The sequence below is a fragment of the Salmo trutta genome, chromosome 36 (assembly GCF_901001165.1).
Source record: "Salmo trutta chromosome 36, fSalTru1.1, whole genome shotgun sequence".
NCBI lineage: Eukaryota > Metazoa > Chordata > Actinopteri > Salmoniformes > Salmonidae > Salmo > Salmo trutta.
Window position 1 is genome coordinate 14185116 of NC_042992.1, and position 15226 is coordinate 14200341.

Here is a 15226-nt window from a genome sequence, read left to right on the forward strand (position 1 = left end):
AGGTGTTGAGAGAGGGGAACATGGTGAGTGGACCTCTAGGTGTTGAGAGCTTCATTAGGAATCAGCTGACACTGTGGCCCTGTGTGTCCCAAATGTCACCCTATTCCCCAAATAGTGCACTGCTTTTGACTAAAGCCCTGGTCAAAGGTAGTGCACTATATAGAGAATAGGGTGCCAATCAGGACGTCTCTCTTTGTCATGGTCACTATTCATCCCCTGTTCTTTAGGAAGTGCTGTGTGTGTGGGGGGGTGTGTGTACACAGAGGGAGACTGGACTGTTTGGTGATAAAACATCCTCATAGAGACAACAAACACAGTCAGACGCAGGTTTATTTCTCCAAAGCCTCCCAGATCTAAATAACACACACAAGCTAAAACACGGCTCGCTCACACACATACACTTTTGTGTTATTTTTAAACCCTGGACCTGTTACATACATACATTTATACACACATACATTTATACACACATACACACAACCCGTCCTGGTCAATAACTCTGTCCAGGTCTCTTCCTCATGCCTTGCACTAATGATTCTCATGAATATATCTTGTCATAATTACAGCCAGTGTGATATAAATATATATATATATATAATATACTGTACATAGGGTGTTGCAATGTAGTCTACTTTTTCCATTTACAGTTGACAGGACTAATGCTTGCTAGGGAGTTGTCTAGATAATCATTAAAAACTGTACAGTTAGCAGAAAACGGCTTCAGTGTGGGTTTGGAGTTGTTTTTTCCCCCCACAAAAATGTTTAAATTATAATCGATGGTGGTCTTTATAAATGTAGTGTTATTAACAAAAAAATGTACTTGCATTTCTTTAGTGGTCTGACTTATACTTTATTTCTCAAGAAAAGCAAAATGTTTCTTTTTTTGGTTTCTATTTTTTAACATTCTCTCGCATTTCACTCATTTGTGAGTGATCTAAAGCTAGGATGCCCTGTCCAGTACTCCTCATCCCACTAGAACTGAAGTCACACGCAATACACTGTCTGGGTGTTGAATCCCTGTTGGAGCAAAGCGCAAAGGATTTGACAAAATTCACTTTCCGCTTGTCTTATAACGTCTCAGTAAGAATGTAACAGCGTTGTGGGAACAATGTTAACAACCTTAGTAGGAGAAGAAAGACTGCTCTGTTCTACTGTTGGGGTGTTAGCTGGTGGATCATGATCATGATGATGAATAAATGGATTAACTCATAGGGATGTACATTGTATACATTTTTGTTGTTGCTGTGGCCACTTAATTGCAGCCGGAAAAAAATCAACAAATGCAAGCATTTTACAGTACTGTTAAATAATATGTGTGGTGTAGGATACTTGTTAGCTAAGAGGAGAGTGGTTCCTATTTTTTGTGGTTCTAAGATTGTTTTCAGCGGTTCCAGATGTTTTCTAACGCTACTATACACTGGGGTAAAGAACCCCAACCACTCCGCCAGAGGTCACCAGTGACATCCTGTTCATTTTATCTGACCTTTGACCACTTAGCTTTGCCTATTGAGGTCACAGCGACTAAGGTACTGATGGTCCTGTCAGACCTGTCCTCACCCTGGCTCTTTGAATATCGAGTCAGAATAACAAAACTATATTGTAAGATGTAATAAATGGCCTATAATTGGAAACATTTAATTAATTGGAAACATGTATTGTGTAACTACAAGGCCTAGTACATTATTGTGGTATTTGTAAGGTGGATATCATCACCAGAATCTTTTGTCTGCTTTTCGCTTGTTTTATTATCATTTTTTTGCCTATGACTGTATGTCACACTCCATTTTGTCCCAGGTCATTACATTTGACCTTGAAATTCTCACTACAAATGGTTACATGTTATGTAACCTCTACCCTGGATCATAGCCTACTCCAGCATTTCCCAAACGAGGGGTTTGAAAACAGGAAATTCTGATATAAAGTGACGTCAGTAACCTCCTGTAGCAGCTAGATGCGGTTGTAATAAACAGTGGTTTCTGTTTTCTTCCTACAAATGTACTTCTATCTTTTGAACGGTTTAAGTTAAATATTATTATGACCCCCATCTCTGATATTGATAAGTCAGATTTTCCGAGAGAGATTTACATGGTTATCAAAACGTCACGCCAGGGTAAGCCTACATGAAACACAACCCTTATTTTAAGTGTTTCTAAAATCCCATAAAAAATGTATTGTGAAAAAACTATAGGAACCAGTTCCCTTTTTGACCATTAGGTTTTATGGGTATTATTACACCTATGCACACAAGCCTGTGTAGGACTCATTAGAGGCACTAAATCAGACTGGGGGAAAATGCTGTCAGACTGATTTATAATAGACTGTCTAAGACACAGTTTAAAAAGTAGACATTGGCTGTTGATTACACCTTGTGTTTTTTACATGGTGTGGGTTTTTGATATCAAAATGGGGTCGCGGACCAAAAAAGTTTGTGAACCCCTGGCCAAGCCTACTCACTGGAATACCTATTTGTCTCCCCTAGTGGAGGAAAAATGGACCTACAATGACAAATAAAAAAAACAGGGATCAGCGCATTGAGCTATAAAAAAAAAACGGATCAGCGCCATGTCTGATTCTCCAGTAGTGGAATAGAGAACGGGACACCTAAACCATTTAATTCCAGGGTCGGGGATCCCGTTCGGTCTCGAGAATGTCCGGGAGCGCAGGGATTCAGCAGGGCTCCCCGGCCATCGGTGCAGCGGGATCGGCGCCTGCGGCTCCGGGAGCCGGGGGAACCGAGGGTTCGGGCGCCACGGTAGGATCGGCACGAATCGCGGTGAAGAAGGCGCAGCTCCGCTCCTCCCCGCGCCCGAAGAAACTGGAGAAGCTCGGAGTTTATTCATCTTGCAAGGTAGTTTTAAGTAGTCCATTATTACATTATTTAACAATTATACATTTTGCAATGTTTTGAAAGTGGATTGTGTTTCAGATGCTTGTTGGTTTGCAGCGCTACCAAAATACAAACGCAGCAAAGGAAGCCATTGCTGCGCTTGCATTTTTTCATATCCCTCATGCTCTCGTCATGTAAAATGATCCTATTGGAAATAAACATCAGGAAAAAAACGGCAAAATGTTCAGTCTAGCGCTCCTATATTATAATGTTAAAAATGTATTTCTATGTGGGAGAGTGAACTATAAACATTCTCAAGGTGCTTTGACAAATTCAGGTTAGCCTGCATGCCTTGATGCGTAATGCCTCCAGCAAGGGGAGTGTGCGGGGCGTAATTCTCCCCACTGGAATAGTGACAGTGTGTTTTTTCCGTCTGTCAGCGCACGGTGGTAAAATAGAAAGTATTTACTGCAGTTATATATCATCTACAGGGAGAGACAGCGTCTTTGTTTTGACAGTGACAGCTGCTGGGGGCGGAGTTTGTTGTTGTTCCTTGGCTCATGTTCCTGTGCACAGTTTGGCTCCAGCTAAGAGTTGTAGTGAGAGAGGGCTGGCCCACCAGGCATTGCCTAACTATGCCACTTTGTAGCCAAGCTGTCTTTGTCAACTTATGCAGATAAGTTCAATGGGATTTTTCCTATTACGTTATGTTTCTAAACATGTATGTGTGTGTGTGTGTGTGTGTGCATACAGTATGTGTGTTTCTAACCTGTGGAACCCTGTGCTGTAGGCTGAGGGGGCCTGTAAGTGTAACAGCTGGAAGAGCCAGAACCCCCCTCCCACACCACCCCGTACAGACCAGCAGCCCAACACTGTCAACCTTCAGGACCCCTGCCGTAGCTGCTCTCATACACTGGGTAAGACTAGGGGGAGAGAGGGTCAGAGGGGGGACATGGGGAGGGGTTGCCCTGTGTACTGGAAGGGGAGAGAGGGTCAGAGGGGGGACATGGGGAGGGGTTGCCCTGTGTACTGGAAGGGGAGAGAGGGTCAGAGGGGGGACATGGGGAGGGGTTGCCCTGTGTACCGGAAGGGGAGAGAGGGTCAGAGGGGGGACATGGGGATGGGGTGCCACTGCCTCGTGTAAGGGAATGATATAGGCAGGTGGAATGTTCTAGAAATCCAGGTAATAAGGAGGTAACAGGTTTTCAGGGACACATTGGTCATCAAAACTAAAGTCTGTCTTCTGACTCACTGTCTCTCCCTTTCAGGTGATCATGTAACCCACCTGGAGAACGTTTCAGAGGAGGAGATGAACAGGCTTCTGGGCATTGCTCTGGACGTGGAGTACCTGAACACATGTGTCCACAAAGAGGAGGATGCTGACACCAAACAAGTCTACTTCTCCCTCTTCAAGGTAGGCCACAGCTCAACATGTCAACAACACATTACTTTCAGTGCATCTGTCTCACAATGTCCTTCTTTCTCCTTCAGCTGTTGAGGAAATGCATCCTACAGATGGGCAAACCTGTGGTGGAGGCACAGGAGAGTCCTCCCTTTGAGAAACCTAGCATTGAACAGGCAAGTGTACGCAACAAATACACACACACGCCTAGCAATAAAATACATATTTAGTTTACACTTACACAAGATGTACACATTATATTTTGCTTACATGATCTCTGTGTCTCTTCAACAGGGGGTGAATAACTTTGTCCAGTACAAGTTCAGCCATCTTCCCTCCAAGGAGCGACAGACCATCGTGGAGCTGGCCAAGATGTTCCTCAACCAGATCAACTACTGGCAGCTGGAGACACCCTCACAGAGACGACGGCGGGCCCCTGCTGATGATGCCGCCGGGTACAAAGTCAACTACACCAGGTAGCAGGCGCCCTTTGATGATATGATTGCAACTGCTGGCAGGCACGCTTTGAAGATGCGTTCACAGTCATGACATGTTTATTCCTAATGCACTGACCACACTGTGGGCTGGCTTCATGTTCTTAATGCTTTCATGCTGACTACACCGGGTGCGCGCGTGCATCCACGTGCGCGTGCATCCACGTGCGCCATCCCACCCATGTAGATTTTGTTCATCCACACCAGACATGATTTGTCCTGGGATATAAACATTGGGTTGTTGTTTTACCTGAAATGCACAAGGTCCTTTTTCCCCCCCTGGATCTTGGGGATTTTGACCCATTTTGAGTCACACAATTGTGTGTTCTCAAACACTTAAACATAGGGTAGCTATGGTGTTTTTAGTCCCCAGTAGCCCCAGTCACTCCCATAACTTGGTACCAACAGATTCATTTTCTCTTCATTCCAAAAGATGTGTATATTTCATGCATATTGTATCACCGTTATATAACCTAGAATCAAACCCACATTTTTGTGGTGTGTTTTCCCCCAGATGGCTGTGCTACTGCAACGTCCCTCAGTTCTGTGACAGTCTACCGCGGTACGAGACGACCCAAATCTTCGGTCGGACCCTGCTGCGCTCTGTCTTCACTGTAATGAGGAAACAGCTGCTAGAGCAGGCCAGGCAGGAGAAGGATAAGCTACCCCCGGAGAAACGCACTCTCATCCTCACACACTTCCCCAAGTAAGAGACAAATTCTTCACACACACACAAGAGATAGAGGAGGATTCCTAGTGTCGGTCTACAGTAGGTGTGATGATGATATCTGTGTGCTGTAGATTCCTGTCCATGCTGGAGGAGGAGGTGTACAGTCACAGCTCTCCCATCTGGAGTGAAGACTTCCTGGCTGGATCCTCAGGAGGACCGATCCCCATCCATACAGGTAAAACACACCTGACCTTTAGCCAGCTTGTCCAACACACTCTCACTTAGAGTTTTACCTTGCCTCAAAAAGTTTAAGTAGGGAAAGTTGTGATGTGATTGATATGATGAGTGCTACTCTCCATTGATAAATTAATCCGATGAGCTTCCCTGTGTATAATGACAGTGATCAGTGCGCCCCCGGTGGCCAGGCCTCTGTACTACAACACCAGCCCAGTATCTGTGGACCCATCCAGCTGTGGCAGTGTCAGTCCTGCCAGGAAGACCGCCTCTGTTCTGGAACCCAGCCCAGGTAAACACAACAGGCTCTACGCACAGATCTAGGATCAGCTTAGCCTCCACAAATTATAACCTTAACCATTAGTGGTAAAATCTCTCTTTTAGATCAGTTTCTGGGGGCAACTTTACATATGATTTATCTGTGTAGGTGGGCAGAAGCGGAAGCCATCGGAGCCCCTGCCCCATGAGGAGACTAAGAAGCTTAGGATTGTCGGGGACATCCCCATGGAACTCATCAACGAAGTCATGGCAACCATCACCGACCCCGCCTCCATGCTGGGACCAGAGGTAGCATCAAACACTCAGGGCTCTGTTCAGTCAGATCCGCTTTAGCCGACTTCCGAATAGCGGTTGCTTTGGCGGTGCCTGAGGTGGAACTGCGTTAGAGCTGTCAAATTCAAAGGCGGCTCCTGGCATTATACCTAAAGTGGACATTGCCATTGTGTGCAGGGAGTCACCTTTGGCGAAATCCCATGCAGCCTTCAAGTTTGACCACTGGAATGCACAGGAGGCAGCTGAGGGGAAAACGGCTCATAATTATGTCCGGAACTGCGCAAATGGAATGGCATCAAACACCTAGAAATCAATTGTTTGATGTATTTGTTACCATTCCACGAATTCCGCCCCAGTTATTACCACAAGCCCGTTCTCCCCAATTAAGGTGCCACCAACCTCATGTGCTAGAATGTAAGACGTAGTAATCATCTGATTATGATGATAGAAATACAAATTATTTTGTTTAATGATTCATCTATTTGAGTGTCATTATTTCTATACAGCCTACACTTTCTGTGTCTGAACTTCTAACTCGAGTGGGGCGGGTGTGGCTTCGTGACAATGATCGCAAGAGCAGCTGCTCACCGATTTGAAGGCTCCAACGCAGTTCCACCTCCAACACCACCAAAACATCCGCTATGCGGCTTTCTGCTATCGCCGGTTAACTCTTGATCTGATGGAAACTAAGCCTCAATCAGTCCAACATGTATTCATCAATACTTCCATATCTTCAGTCCAACATGTATTCATCAATACTTCCATATCTTCAGTCCAACACGTATTCATCAATACTTCCATATCTTCAGTCCAACATGTATTCATCAATACTTCCATATCTTCAGTCCAACACGTATTCATCAATACTTCCATCTCTTCAGTCCAACACATAGTCATCAATACTTCCATCACTTAACACTCTATTCCATCTCAGTTAAAAATCAGTTAGTGGATATTAGATTATATTTGACTTGCAGTTCAGAACCCCCCACTAAGTCAATGTTTTAGAGGCAGTATTGAGGTTTGAAGGTGATGATTATGGTGAAGCTACTGCTGCTGCTGACAATAATGATGATAATGGGACAAATATAAGGACACTGCTAAATCAAAATGAGTGCTGTAATAGGACTTGATGATGAGTAAGGCTGACGTCATCCCCTCCCCACCCCCAGACCAGTCTACTGTCGGCCCACTCAGCCCGTGATGAGGCGGCACGCCTGGAGGAGAGAAGGGGGGTGATAGAGTTCCACGTCATCGGGAACTCCCTCAACCAGAAGCCCAACAAGAGGATCCTCATGTGGCTGGTTGGCCTCCAGAATGTCTTCTCTCACCAGCTGCCTCGCATGCCCAAAGAGTACATCACACGCCTCGTCTTTGACCCGTGAGTGTTACCATGAAAGATGGCACCGACAGACATGGCAGCTCTGCTTCTAGCTCCTTAGCAACTTTGCAGTATTTTGTTTTTTTGTGTGTTATTTCTTACATTATTAGCCCAGAACGTTTTTTTGTGTTATTATATACAGCTGGAAATAACTTTTGGATATCAGAGCGGCAGTAACTCACCAGCATTTCGACCAGGAATACGACTTCCAAGAATTGGATCCTTTGTTCGCACCCCCCAGGGCAATTGAACTGATCCCAGAGGCTGCTCCAAGACCCGGTGGAGAAGAGGTATTCGGAGTGGACTTCTAGTCCGACTCAAGAGGCGGCACACCATCCACTGCTTCCGAGTATATTACTCGCTAATATGTATATACTGTCCCCGTCCATACAGCCAGCTGGTTCTCAGTACATCGCACAGACAGAAATAAAAAACTCTCCAGGAAGAAGTAGGGCGGTGGTGTATGTTTCATGATTAACTACTCGTGGTGTGATTGTGATAACGTTCAGAAACTAAAGTCCTTTTGTTCACCCGACCTAGAATATTTCACAATCAAATGCCGACCGTATTATCTCCCAAGAGAATTATCTTCGGTTATAGTCAGAGCCGTGTTTATTCCCCCTCAAGCCAATACCACGACGGCCCTCAAGGAACAACACTGGACTTTATGCAAACTGGTAACCACATATCCTGAGGCTGCATTTATTGTAGCTGGGGATTTTAACAAAGCAAATTTGAGGAAAACGCTACCGAAGTTCTATCAACACATTGACTGCAGTATTCGCGCCGGGAAAACACTCAACCACTGCTATTCTCTCTTCCGGGATGCCTAGAAGGCCCTCCCCCACCCTCCCTTTGGCAAATCAGATCACAACTCCATTTTGCTCCTCCCTTCCTATAGGCAGAAACTCAAACAGGAAGTACCCGCGCTAAGGTCTATTCAACACTGGTCTGACCAATCAGAATCCATGCTTCAAGATTGTTTTGATCACGGGATATGTTCTGGGTAGCCTCGGAGAATAACATTGATGTATACATGGACACGGTGACTGAGTTCATCAGGAAGTGTATAGGGGATGTTGTTCCCACTGTTGCTATTAAAACCTACCCAAACCAGAAACCATGGATAGATGGCAGCATTCACGCTAAACTGAAAGCATGAACCATTTAACCATGGCAAGGTGACTGGGAATATGGTTGAATACAAACAGTTATTCCCTCTGTAAAGCAATCAAACAGGCAAAACGTCAGTACAGAGACAAAGTGGAGTCACAATTCAACGGCTCAGACATGAGATGTATGTGGCAGGGTCTACAGACAATCACAGATTACAAAGGTAAAACCAGCCACGTCGCGGTCCCTGACGTTTTTCTCCCAGACAGCTAAACACCTTTGCCCGCTATGAGGATAACACAGTGCCTTCCCGCAGCCTGCTCCCAAGGACTGTGGGCTCTCGTTCTCCATGGCCGACGTGAGTGAGACATTTTAAGCGTCTTAACGCTCACAAGGCTGCCGGGCCAGACGCCATCCCTAGCCGCGTCCTCAGAGCATGCGCAGACCAGCTGGCTGGAGTGTTTACGGACAAATTCAATCTCTCGCTATCCCAGTCTGCTGTCCCCACTTGCTTCAAGATGTCCACCATTGTTCCTGTACCCAAGAAAGCAAAGGTAACTGAAATAAATTGCCCCGTAGAACTCACTTCTGTCATCATGAAGTGCTTTGAGAGGCTAGTTAAGGATCATATCACCTCTACCTTACATGACACCCTAGACCCACTTCAATTTGCTTACCACCCAATAGATCCACAGACAATGCAATCACCATTGCACTGCATACTGCCCTATCCCATCTGGACAAGAGGAATACCTATGTAAGAATGCTGTTCATTGACTATAGCTCAGCCTTCAACACCATAGTACCCTCCAAGCTCATCATCAAGCTCGGGGTCTGAACCCCGCCCTGTGCAACTGGGTCCTGGACTTCCTGATGGGCCGCCTCCCATGGTGGTGAAGGTAGGAAACAACATCTCCACATCACTGATCCTCGACACAGGGGCTCCACAAGGGTGTGTGCTCAGCCCCCTCACTCCTGGCGGAGTGGTGCTAGGAAATAACCTCTCCCTCAACATCAACAAAACGAAGGAGCTGATCGTGGACTTCAGGAAAGGGGGAGCATGCTCCTATCCACATTGTATTGACCACAGTGGAGAAGGTGGAAAGCTTCAAGTTCCTCGGCGTACACATCAACTGACTATCTGAAATGGTCCACCCACACAGACATTGTGGTGAAGAAGGCACAACAGCGCCTATTCAACCTCAGGAGGCTGAAGAAATTTGACTTGGCCCCTAAGAATCTCACAATTGAGAGCATCCTGTAGGGCTGTGTCACCGCATGGTAAGGCAACTGCAGCACCCGCAACCGCAGGGCTCTCCAGAGGGTGGTGCGGCTTGCGCAACACATCACAGAGGGCACACTGCCTGCTCTCCAGGACACCTACAGCAGGAAGGCCAAAAAGATCATCAAGGACATCAACCACCCGAGCCACAGCCTGTTCACCCCGCTATCATCCAGAACAGGTGTATAAAAGCTGGGACCGAGAAACTAAAAAACAGCTTCTATCTCAAGGCCTTCACACTGTTACATAGCCATAACTAGCCGGCAACCCTGCCCCTTAGAGGCTGCTGCCCTAGATACATAGACATGGAATCACTGGTCACTTTAATAATGGAACACTAGTCGCTTTAATAATGTTTACATCCTGCTTTACTAATTTCATGTGTATATACTGTATTCTATTCTACTGTATTTTAGTCAATGCCACTCCGACATTGCTCGTCCTAATATTTATATATTTCTTTATTCCATTATTTTACTTTTAGATTTGTGTGTATTGTTGTGAAATGTTAAATATTACTGCACTGTTGGAGCTAGGAACACAAGCATTTCGCTACACCTGCAATAACATCTGCTAAATTTGTGTATGTGACCAATAAAATAAGATTTGATTTAGAGTTCTACACTGATTGACTGACCACCAAACAGAAAAATAGTCCCAACTTTGTAGCACAGAAAGAAGACTCTTAATGTGAAGTTGCTCTACAGTTGTAACCAGAGGTTTGACCCCTCAACGTTATGGCAACAGTTGAACATTACACTTGGCTGTATCTCTTTAACCCTAAAGCAGAAGTTGAACCCAGTTTCGTATTATGAGGTGTTGAGATGAATGGGAAGCGTTCACTTTCTCTCCAAACAGGAAGCACAAGACTCTGTCGCTGATCAAAGATGGCCGTGTGATCGGAGGGATCTGCTTCCGGATGTTCCCCTCGCAGAGCTTCACAGAGATCGTATTCTGTGCTGTCACCTCCAACGAGCAGGTCAAGGTACGAGAATGCAGCTCTTTTAACCTAGTCCAGATCTGTTTGTGCTGTCTTTCCAACTCCTATGGACATGTTTGACATGACAGTGACCATAGGACTTGGCTATACACAAACAAACAGTTCTGGGACCAGGATACAGTTCCTCTTCTGGTCGCATTTCTGTTGGTATTAACTGATATGACTGATATTCATTCTACTGCCATTGAGCTCCGTGCCTCACTCTTCTTGATTGGTCAGTTTTGACCTTTGACCCCTACCTATTGTTTAAAGGGATACGGCACTCACCTGATGAACCATCTGAAGGAGTACCACATCAAGCACGACATCCTCAACTTCCTCACCTACGCAGACGAGTATGCCATTGGCTACTTCAAAAAGCAGGTCAGTACATGATTGGCTGCTTAAAAAGATCAGCAAATGGCATTGGTTATCTTGTAATGTAGGGAAACATCAAGAAACTGTCTCTTTAAAAAAATGTACCATTCTTACAGCTCTCTCTCTCTTTCTCTCCATCTCTGTCTCAGGGCTTCTCTAAAGACATCAAGGTTCCCAAGGCCAAGTATCTGGGCTACATCAAAGACTATGAGGGAGCGACACTGATGGGCTGTGAGCTCAACCCCAGCATCCCTTACACCGAGTTCTCTGTCATCATCAAGAAGCAGAAAGAGGTGTGTGTGGTGTGTGCATGCCTACAATGTCTATTTGCATAATAAATTGAGTTACCTAAGTTCTCTCTCTTTCGGTCTCCCTTCTACTATCTCTCTCACACCCTCCCTCTCACTCACTCCATCCTCCCTTTCAGATCATAAAGAAACTGATAGAGAGGAAGCAAGCTCAGATCAGAAAGGTCTACCCAGGACTTTCCTGTTTTAAGGAAGGAGTTCGACAGATTCCCATCGAGAGCATTCCTGGAATACGTACGTTTCTCCTCCTGTCATTATATTAGTCTACCTTCAGCATAGATTCAAAGGATACGTCCAAAATGGCACCCTATTCCCTACATGGGCCCTGGTCAAATATAGGCCACTATATCGGGAATATGGTGCCATTGTGGACAAAGGCAAATCTCCAAAGAGGTAGCAGTGATTTGGGCAGTAAAGAAGTGTGTGGACAGTGTCTCTAGTTTAACTCAACTCCTTTTTTTCACCAGGAGAAACTGGATGGAAACCGGTGGGCAAAGGGTAAGTGAGTCTTTCAGCTCCTTATAGCTTCTACTCATCTATTTTTAGTAAAACAAATGTAACGGCTTTTAAGTTTTCCTTCTAAAGCTTAGCCAGTGAGCTACCGCTGTCATCGTCATGGTAACTCTGACAGAAAATGAGGTGAATACAACTTCCCGTTTCCTGTTGTGAACCCAGGAAAGAGCTGAAGGATCCAGATCAGCTGTACAGCACCCTGAAGACCATCCTACAACACGTTAAGGTGAGGGATACGCACACACACGCATGCACACACGCACTCACTCACTCTCAAACGCACATACACACCAACTCGTAGCCACACACACACACACACACACACAGGTTTCTCGTTATGTGTTATAGAGTCACCAGAATGCCTGGCCGTTCATGGAACCAGTGAAGAAGACTGAGGCTCCCGGCTACTACCAAGTCATCCGCTTCCCCATGGGTATGTATGGCACTACGCATGGAACACATCTGTGCCTGGGTCAACTCTTCAGGGGAAGGAATATAGCCATACATAACTTGTAAGCAAGAAAATATGGATGATTGAATTGAGTCAGATACAGCCCCTTCAGAAAGTACTCATACCCCTTGACTTGTTCCACATTTTGTTGTGTTACAGCCTGAATTCAAAATGGATTAAATATATTATTTTCTGACCCATCTACACACAATACCCCATAATGACAAAGTGAAAGTGGTTGCTAATTTATTGAATAATTACATTTATTGAAGGCCGAAACATGGCGAAATCTCTAAGGGCTTTCCACACCTGGATTATGCAACATTTGTCCCATTATTCTGTAAAAAAAAAATATTCAAGCTGTCAAATTGGTTGTTGATCATTGCTTGACAACCATTTTCAGGTCTTGCCATAGATTTTCAAGTAGATTTAAGTCAATTCTGTAACTCGGCCACTCAGGAACATTCACTGTCTTCTTGGTAAGCAACTCCAGTGTAGATTTTGCCTTGTGTTTTAGATTATTGTGCTGCTGAAAGGTTAATTCATCTTCTAGTGTCTGGTGGAAACCAGACTGAACCAGGTTTTCCGCTAGGATTTTGCCTGTAGTTAGCTCCTTTCCATTTAAAAACAAATCACAGAGCGGAACAGCGGACTGTCAGGCTCCCGCCTATTCCTCTCTTTGGATTGGTGGATACATCTTTATTTGAATACTTTTTAAAATATTCGATGAGGGGTGTTGATGTCGATGCCTGTATTCAATGGAGATTGAGATGCTACGCTGATATGCATAGGCCATTTTATTTATTTGATTTTGGGCTTTGCCTTTTCTTCTCTGGTATAGTTACCTACAGACAGACACGTAATGGCTAGTTAAGTCATATTGTGTTAATCACAACGTTTGGTTTCATAGTGGTTAATCAAGAGTGGTGTTAATGTTGTGTGATTATCTCCAGACCTGAAGACGATGTCGGAGCGTCTGAAGAGCAGGTACTACACCACGCGGAAGCTCTTCATGGCCGACATGCAGCGCATCTTCACCAACTGTCGCGAGTACAATCCCCCAGAGAGCGAGTACTACAAGTGTGCCAACCTGCTAGAGAAGTTCTTCTACACCAAGATCAAGGAGGCAGGTCTCATTGAGAAGTGAAGAGATGGGAGGGGCTTCAAGGGTGAGGGAGCAATGGGCTTAGGTCTAATGATTTCAAAAGGTTTTTGTTTTTATTTACTTATTCTTTATTTTTCTACTGCGTTCAACCAGAAAAAGAGATAGATATATATCCAGTAGGGAGGATGATTTTAGGTTAATCAGTATACTATCCCTTGCCCCACTCAGGAAAACAGAAGTCCTAGATAGAAACTCCAATCTGTTCAGCTAACCCAACCCTCCATCTGTTCAACTAACCCAACCCTCCATCTGTTCAGCTAACCCAACCCTCCATCTGTTCAGCTAACCCAACCCTCCATCTGTTCAGCTAACCCAACCCTCCATCTGTTCAGCTAACCCAACCCTCCATCTGTTCAGCTAACCCAACCCTCCATCTGTTCAGCTAACCCAACCCTCCATCTGTTCAGCTAACCCAACCCTCCATCTGTTCAGCTAACCCAACCCTCCATCTCTTCAGGTAACCCAACCCTCCATCTCTTCAGGGTAACCCTAACCCTCCATCTCTTCAGGGTAACCCAACCCTCCATCTCTTCAGGGTAACCCAACCCTCCATCTGTTCAGCTAACCCAACCCTCCATCTGTTCAGCTAACCCAACCCTCCATCTGTTCAGCTAACCTAACCCTCCATCTGTTCAGCTAACCCAACCCTCCATCTGTTCAGCTAACCCAACCCTCCATCTGTTCAGCTAACCCAACCCTCCATCTGTTCAGCTAACCCAACCCTCCATCTGTTCAGCTAACCCAACCCTCCATCTGTCTGTTCAGCTAACCCAACCCTCCATCTGTCTGTTCAGCTAACCCAACCCTCCATCTGTCTGTTCAGCTAACCCAACCCTCCATCTGTCTGTTCAACTAACCCAACCCTCCATCTGTTCAACTAACCCAACCCTCCATCTGTTCAGCTAACCCTACATCTGTTCAACTAACCCAACCCTCCATCTGTTCAACTAACCCTACATCTGTTCAACTAACCCAACCCTCCATCTGTTCAACTAACCTAACTGTACATCTGTTTGGAGTCATACTACATGTAAGACGTCACATCTGTGAAGAACTGAACTGTCTGAGAGATATGGGGAGGGATAGTCAGTCAGTCATTCAATCTCTGTCTCCATATGATGTTACTGGGTCGTAATGGTGTAGGGTGAAAATACCCCTAGACGCCGATTTTGGGTCAGTTTTGCACTTTCCCCACTAATGGTAAAGGTTAGGATTAGGGGAGGGGAAGCTGATCCTAGATCTGTACCTAGGGAAACCCTCAACCTGGAACCATAGTAATGACTTGTTTTATTTGTATGTGCGTGTTATGTGTGACTTCAGATGAGGTCTGTCCCAGAATTTATGAGGGCATAATTTGTATGTATGTTACTAGAGAGTTCATCCTGCCAAAAAAGGAAAATTATATTTTAAATCTGTATGTATGAATTTTAACAATTGTAAACCTCTTGAAGTACTTGCTGTATATTTTTCACGTTTT

At 45.1% G+C, this 15226-nt stretch overlaps 1 protein-coding gene across 1 annotated transcript; it reads left to right on the top strand.

The window, feature by feature from the left end:
- Nucleotides 1–2183: 2183 nt before the first annotated feature.
- Nucleotides 2184–13847, top strand: LOC115175486 (histone acetyltransferase KAT2B-like). The gene is made up of 18 exons (XM_029734738.1): nucleotides 2184–2848; nucleotides 3618–3744; nucleotides 4096–4241; nucleotides 4319–4405; nucleotides 4524–4705; nucleotides 5238–5429; nucleotides 5525–5628; nucleotides 5794–5919; nucleotides 6055–6194; nucleotides 7352–7560; nucleotides 10814–10940; nucleotides 11208–11318; nucleotides 11462–11605; nucleotides 11740–11854; nucleotides 12088–12118; nucleotides 12296–12359; nucleotides 12482–12566; nucleotides 13538–13847. Exons 1-18 carry the CDS (start codon nucleotides 2648–2650, stop codon nucleotides 13729–13731), a joined length of 2385 nt encoding a protein of 794 aa, XP_029590598.1. The 5' UTR covers nucleotides 2184–2647; the 3' UTR covers nucleotides 13732–13847.
- The last annotated feature ends 1379 nt before the right edge of the window (nucleotides 13848–15226 follow it).